Consider the following 7,727-nt stretch of genomic DNA (forward strand, 5'->3'; position numbering starts at 1 on the left):
AAATACGACGCATACTTTTGGGTGACTTTGCCAATTTCACAAGCAAGAATGCAAGCAAATCTGTTATTATTTTTTTTTTGCATTATCCTCGCACATTATTTCTCTTTTCCTCTGAACATCTTATCTTTACGCTTACATGATATTTATCCCTTACAAAATATTTTACACCATAATTATATGATCTCATAATGTCCAAGACATCAACTTGGTCGAGAATCATATCCACTATCCACTAACAAACTAACTTTCTTTGTTAGTAAGATAAAAAATAATTCAATATACTTAGTATAGATCTAGACTACAATATTTCAACTCGTAATAATCGCTACGAATGTTTTACAAGATTAGTGGAAAATATTATGGTAGTAGATATCATAGCTATCAAGTAGTAAAGGAAATTATAAGATTCCCTGACAAATCTATATCTTTTATTTAATTGGTACCATTACGTACCTTGCGAATCACGACAAGACCACCTTATATGCACATCAGCATTGTTTGGGAGGATTTGCCGATTCGGCCATACATATACAAAAGTAAAGTAAAACAACTTTCTACCCAAAAAAAAAAGAGTAAAAGTAAAACAACTTGAATTCATAATGGGTTCAATTTAGGTTTAGTTTGTTATTGGGTCTTCTTCAAAGCCCATTTATTAACAAATTAATTGCTGACGTCATTATTTTCCTTTTTTTTCAGTCTCAAATTCGCTTCGTCGTATACCCGGAGGAAGCTGCTCTCTCGTCTGATATCAGCTGCCAGTCACCGCCGCGTCGGAGGTAAGGTACCCCAGTGAAATCGAGTTTCAATAATTTTTTTTTTTTCAAAGGATTTATTTGTTGATTTTAATTTGTTGGTTAAGATTTTCGATTTTGTTTTAGTTCCTACGCTCGAGATTGAGATATTAGGGTTTTAGCGTACGATTTCGTTCATCTCCTCCTCTAAGAGTACTTAACGATGTTAGGTGGTTTGTATAATATACTTTGATACGAATGTATGATTTTGCTGTGGCGAATTGTGAATTGCATTTTTGTAAGGTCTGAAGATGTTTTTTATTTATTTTATTTTCCGAATTGTGAATTGTGGGTCTTTAATTAGAAGACCAACCATGAGTTCAGCAGAGAGAAGGAGCAGGAAGATTCATACAGATCGTTTTGCTTACCGTGATGATCCTTATCGAAGAGATTTACTTCCAATTCCAAGTTTCAGGTTTCTTATCTTAGAGAGCTCCACCAATCCTTCTTCTATATCATTTTATACTGATAAAGTTGTTTTAGGAATTAACTTGGGGAGTTAGTTGCCTCAACTAAATTTGCATCTTCCTCGCTACATTGTATGTGTTCTCTTGCAGCCAAGATAATACATGCAATAACTGCAAGCGGCCTGGTCATTTTGCTCGAGATTGTCCCCATGTCTCAATCTGCCACAACTGTGGCCTTCCTGGGTACTTTTGCTTGCCTTTTCTAACTTTTTCCATCTTTCCATTTAAGCATCATGTTTTGACTTGGTTTAGATTGTTATGTCAAGTTGTTGGTAATTTTTATGCTAATATATCTTTAGGTAGTTTCTAAGATGGATATGTGCTTCACATTTTTAGATTGATAGATGTATACACATGTTTGTTTCTTTAGATTTGCTTATTTCTGCCCAACATTGTACCAAATCCGTGAATTTGGTTAACTATAATTTGAGTCTTTACAAATCTTTGCAGGCACATTGTATCAGAATGCTCCACAAAGTCGCTGTGTTGGAACTGCCGTGAACCAGGTCACATGGCTAATAGCTGCACCAACGAAGGCATTTGTCACAGCTGTGGTATAGCCGGACACCGAGCTAAAGGCTGCACAGCTCGCCAGCTCCCACCTGGAGACCTTAGACTCTGCAACAACTGTTACAAGCAAGGCCACTTTGCAGCAGATTGCACTAACGAGAAAGCATGCAACAACTGCAGGATGACTGGTCATTTGGCGCGTGACTGTAGAGACGATCCTGTCTGCAACCTGTGTAATGTCGCTGGTCACCTTGCTGTTAAATGCCCAAAAACAGATGGACTAGCAGGAGACCGAAGACCACGTGGGATCAGAGGCGTGCATCGTCGTGGCGGCTATAACCGAGACCAGTACGAGGAAGACATTGTGTGTAGGAACTACCAGCAAATGGGGCATATGAGCAGAGACTGCACAGCTCGGTTGATGATATGTCGTAATTGTGGTGGAAGAGGCCACATTGCCTATGATTGTCCTTCTGCGAGATTTGTGAACAATCAGTTTCCCTTAAGGTACTAAAGCCACCACAAAGAGGGGCTTTTGCTTGGTCCACAAAGCAGTAGTGTTGTTAGCTCGTGAGTTGGTTTTGATGTTATGACTTTATTTTTGTCCCTAGTTTCGACTTCCAGCTTTTGAAACCTGATATACGACTGAGAAATCATTATATCTTCCGCCATTCTCACCGCTTTCGCCGCTATAGAACGCCATCAGTTCATCGACCATGTCATCGTCCAAGCATATTCGTAGATTATTTTCTTCTCGATATGTGCATCGGTGATTTTGTTTATGAACCCATGGATAACTGCATAAATTTGTGATCTTTGAGAATTAATAGGCAAAGTAATTCATTTCAAGATAACTAATTCATTATGATAGATCATTGGAAACAATATGATATCCAAAGTACTATCAAATGTTTTAAGACATATTCTTGTGAATCTAGTATGCTATATTGGACAAGTCTTAAATTTTGATATAAACACAAGTCTTACATGTCATTTTATAATAATACAATTCCAAATTTAATAATAATTAAGCATTTTTTTATTTATATCCATAACTCATAGTTTATTTATGTAAATAGTAGACATGTGTTAGACTATCCTCATTGGTGTTTGTAAAGGGTTTTTTAGAATTTTCCTAAGACCAAAATAATAATAAAATAAGCAACATTCTTCAACAAATTAAAGGGACGTTTCTAATATAAGGAATGTTGGAAACGTTTCTTACTTAATACTTTCTTTTATATTATTAAAAATGATTTAAGAAACAAAACCAATGAAGACAGTCTTAGAATCCACTTTTGAGCCTTGGTTAGACTGTCTTCATTGGTTTTGTTTCTTAAATCATTTTTTAATAATATAAAGGAAGGTATCAAGTAAGAAACGTTTTCAAAATTCCTTATATTAGAAATGTCTTTTTAATTTGTTGAAAAATATTGCTTATTTTATTATTATTTTGGTCTAAGGAAAATTCTAAGAAACCTTACAAACACTAATGAGGATAGTCTTACAATCTCTTGAATTGAGATACACATTAGTGCTTTATAGATCTTAAAAATAAGGATTTATCTTAAATAATAAAACTACACAGAATTATTTAAACCTTTTTCTTTCTTTAAACACGTGTGTTCCATGTATTAATATATAATTATCAAGATATTGTAACTTCTATGTTGAAGATTCGAAAACTAAATTTTCTATTCCATGGATTTTTTTTTTTTCTTTCTCCTGTATATAATAAATAAGTAAATATGTAGAGTTGAAAGAAAAAAACAGGAAACCAAATTTGCATCGTTTATCTTCCAGGCTTTCCTACAGAATTATATAAACGACAAGAAGTTTAAGTAGTACGATGTCGGATGCCTCAGACGAAGTTGTGGCGAAACCTTCAGACAAAAATATGATTGTAGGCGTATATGATGTGATCACACGAGCAGTATTGCTTAAGGTTGCAATCATTTCGATCTATGGCGTTGCAAGAGGATGGGATAGTGTGGTTGCATACAAAGAAAAAATGAGTTTCAGCTATTTTATATTAAGATACTTTGGATTTTTGTCAATGTATGTTTATGTTTTCAGATTGGTTTGTTGTTTTCTCCCCACGTATCGACCACACACGAGTCTCAAAGGCCGAGAAAACTGGCTTGCCATTATCTTACAAATGGTAAGCATGTTTATGTTTTGTAGCTGTTACACATGGCAGCGGTGGGATGTATTTTACCTTACTTTTGGTGTCGTTATCGCCGCAATCTCATTGGCTCAATTGCTTTACGGCATGGATAAGCTTTGGGCTTCCCGTTTTTGTACTGTATTCATGCTTGGTTCTATTTGGGGAGTTAGCGGTCTATATTTTGATTCTCATCATATTGCGTCACCAATAACCTTATGTTGTATCCTAACTGGAGCATTTCAAATGATGGTTACGGATAGCATTTACTCTGAAGAAGAACTAGAGTAAATGATGTTATGGAGAGATAATAATAAAATTAGATTACATATATTTTTGACATTGACATTACAGAGGANCGTTTTCAAAATTCCTTATATTAGAAATGTCTTTTTAATTTGTTGAAAAATATTGCTTATTTTATTATTATTTTGGTCTAAGGAAAATTCTAAGAAACCTTACAAACACTAATGAGGATAGTCTTACAATCTCTTGAATTGAGATACACATTAGTGCTTTATAGATCTTAAAAATAAGGATTTATCTTAAATAATAAAACTACACAGAATTATTTAAACCTTTTTCTTTCTTTAAACACGTGTGTTCCATGTATTAAATATATAATTTTCAAGATATTGTAACTTCTATGTTGAAGATTCGAAAACTAAATTTTCTATTCCATGGATTTTTTTTTTTTCTTTCTCCTGTATATAATAAATAAGTAAATATGTAGAGTTGAAAGAAAAAAACAGGAAACCAAATTTGCATCGTTTATCTTCCAGGCTTTCCTACAGAATTATATAAACGACAAGAAGTTTAAGTAGTACGATGTCGGATGCCTCAGACGAAGTTGTGGCGAAACCTTCAGACAAAAATATGATTGTAGGCGTATATGATGTGATCACACGAGCAGTATTGCTTAAGGTTGCAATCATTTCGATCTATGGCGTTGCAAGAGGATGGGATAGTGTGGTTGCATACAAAGAAAAAATGAGTTTCAGCTATTTTATATTAAGATACTTTGGATTTTTGTCAATGTATGTTTATGTTTTCAGATTGGTTTGTTGTTTTCTCCCCACGTATCGACCACACACGAGTCTCAAAGGCCGAGAAAACTGGCTTGCCATTATCTTACAAATGGTAAGCATGTTTATGTTTTGTAGCTGTTACACATGGCAGCGGTGGGATGTATTTTACCTTACTTTTGGTGTCGTTATCGCCGCAATCTCATTGGCTCAATTGCTTTACGGCATGGATAAGCTTTGGGCTTCCCGTTTTTGTACTGTATTCATGCTTGGTTCTATTTGGGGAGTTAGCGGTCTATATTTTGATTCTCATCATATTGCGTCACCAATAACCTTATGTTGTATCCTAACTGGAGCATTTCAAATGATGGTTACGGATAGCATTTACTCTGAAGAAGAACTAGAGTAAATGATGTTATGGAGAGATAATAATAAAATTAGATTACATATATTTTTGACATTGACATTACAGAGGAAAACACTCATTGTTTGTCTTATTATTTTTTTCCTGAGCTTTTGTTTCTCATTTTTATTATTCTAAAAACAAGTCATATGTGTTCTTTTTATTGGTCCGGAAAACGTCATGTGCGTTCGAGGTTAATATTGTATTCTTTCTGAATTTCGTTTGTTCTTTTTTTTTTCTAGTCAGGGAGAATTCATGTGTACCAGTTTAATATATATTGTAGGCGGCATTATTAATAATAATATGCGTCAGCCGTCAGCAACTTAGATATTAGTTCAATATTGTACGCAACATTAACAATAAATATCAGTCAGGAATTCGGATATAGTTGTACTGCGTTCATAATTTTAGTTAGCAAGAAGCCATAAGTGCAAAGACAAAAGTTGACAATTCAATGTGGAGAAAATTTGTATTTTATAGTATAAATAGTCCGATGCATTAAATTCGCTCGTTGAAATATTGGTTAGTGTTAAAGACCACATAAACAAATCAAAGAGAAAAGAAATTATAATATGCATACGCAATGTCCATGGAATAAGTAATATTCTGTGTTGGTTTGTTACTAAAAACAGGTGTAGAATCAACGGGAGTTCTCTCTCTTTCTCTCTCCCTTTTATATTATTTAATTAATTTTTAATAAAAAAATTTTGGGAAGCAACTGGGTGAGCAACAACCGTGGTACATGACGGCATGACCTAAGGAATAAGGATTACATGAATGGACCACGTGGCATCATGTACTCTCTGTATTTTGACATGAGTATTATTTATTACTAGTCTTCACTTTACACTTAAGTCATGTGTTCGAGATAAAGTAAAAGTGGGGAAAATTGTGTATTTTATATAAATAGTCCTCCGACTCATTAAATTAGCACGTTGAAATCTTGGTTAATTTCTGAAGAGCATATAGTACAAATTATATTAAATTAAGTAAAATTAAAATTAATTTAATTAAATAATAAATTATCGAAGATAAAATATTTTATAACATGAAATATTAATAAACCAATAAATGTCTTCTGTGGTGTGTTGTTACTAAAAATAAATATCCAAAAGGGTTACATGAAGGGAGAGTGGGGTCCATGTCTTCTGTGGTGTGTTGTTACTAAAAATAGATATCCAAAATGGTTACATGAAATGGACCAAGTGGGATCCCATGTATCTGTCATTTTCCGTGGGCGTTGGCAAATTTAAGGTTGTGAAGTTTAACTAAACCTTCAACTTTGTTATCTTCTTATATAATCGGTGCTCTATCTCTCTATTAAACCACGATAAACTTTCTTAAACTTGGAAGATCTCTCTCTAATTTCTCTCTATTGTTTTTTCTTTCAAAAGTCATGTCCGCCTTCTTCGCCATACTGAACTTTCTCCAATCAGTGAATGGCATATGGCGTCTCTTTTTCCTATCGTTGTTTTGGGCTTCTGTTGGCATCGTTTCCCTATACTTCTCCGGCTTTTGGGATTTTTGGGGTTTTGGATGGGCCTTGATAATGGTCATCTATCACTTGTCTCTGTGGTTTACCGTGTTGACCATCATGCCTATATTTTATTCTATGAATTCTGGGCGTAGGTTCAAGCACATCAAAAAGTTGTTAAAGTGTTTTCTGGAAATGTCGGTCATGTGGTACGCCACACTCGTAAAACTCGAGATCTCAAAAGTTGATATGAAAGAAGGCCAGATAGCCCTGTTCATCCTGGCGATATCCATCTACTTCATCGTTGTGATATTTGCGGAGCTAATTTTGCTAGCGAATGACCTCGGTTTGATAAATGCAGCTGCCTCGGTGATAGTCTTGTTGCTATCGCTGGCTATGGGTGGGTCGTTGGGTTTTCGGACAGTCCCAATAAGTACCATAGTCGTTTTCTTGAAGACTATTATGATGGCGGAATGTTGCGAGGAATGTCGTGAGCGAAAGCAGCGAAAGAAGATCAAGAGGCAACCGGTAGAAGAGGTTTAAATGGGGATCAAGCTTCTGGGTGCGGATATATCAAGCTAGATCTGATGGTCTTCCCATTAATCCCCACTTCTATCGTTAAATATATATATATGCATGGAATAATGGGATATGCTATAATATCTCAAAATAGAAAGAAACAATAGAAGAAGAAGTACTAGCCAGAAAGTAAAAGCATATATATATATAATAAGATATTCAAGAAAATGTAATGGAAATATAATGAACGAATTATGCGTATATTTAAAGGATGCTGTTATTGTTATCATTGCACACCGAATGCCTTGTACCAACAAATTTATGTGTATCCATCCACGTTCGTGATTACTCCCAAAAAAAAAAAAAAAAAAAAA

At 34.5% G+C, this 7,727-nt stretch overlaps 1 protein-coding gene across 5 annotated transcripts; it reads left to right on the forward strand.

Annotated features, from left to right (window-relative positions):
• Positions 560–2,595, forward strand: LOC104720812 (cellular nucleic acid-binding protein-like). 5 transcript variants are annotated; one of them, XM_010438698.2, is made up of 6 exons: positions 560–578; positions 697–776; positions 1,096–1,206; positions 1,349–1,441; positions 1,709–2,275; positions 2,380–2,595. In XM_010438698.2, exons 3-6 carry the CDS (start codon positions 1,106–1,108, stop codon positions 2,579–2,581), a joined length of 963 nt encoding a protein of 320 aa, XP_010437000.1. In that variant the 5' UTR covers positions 560–578; positions 697–776; positions 1,096–1,105; the 3' UTR covers positions 2,582–2,595. The 5 variants fall into 5 exon arrangements, with proteins under 5 accessions (XP_010437000.1, XP_019087184.1, XP_019087186.1 ...); XM_019231639.1 differs by lacking the exon at positions 560–578 and having other exon boundaries at positions 697–781; XM_019231641.1 differs by lacking the exon at positions 560–578 and having other exon boundaries at positions 697–781; positions 1,099–1,206.

Source organism: Camelina sativa, chromosome 11, assembly GCF_000633955.1.
Source record: "Camelina sativa cultivar DH55 chromosome 11, Cs, whole genome shotgun sequence".
NCBI classification, from domain to species: domain Eukaryota; kingdom Viridiplantae; phylum Streptophyta; class Magnoliopsida; order Brassicales; family Brassicaceae; genus Camelina; species Camelina sativa.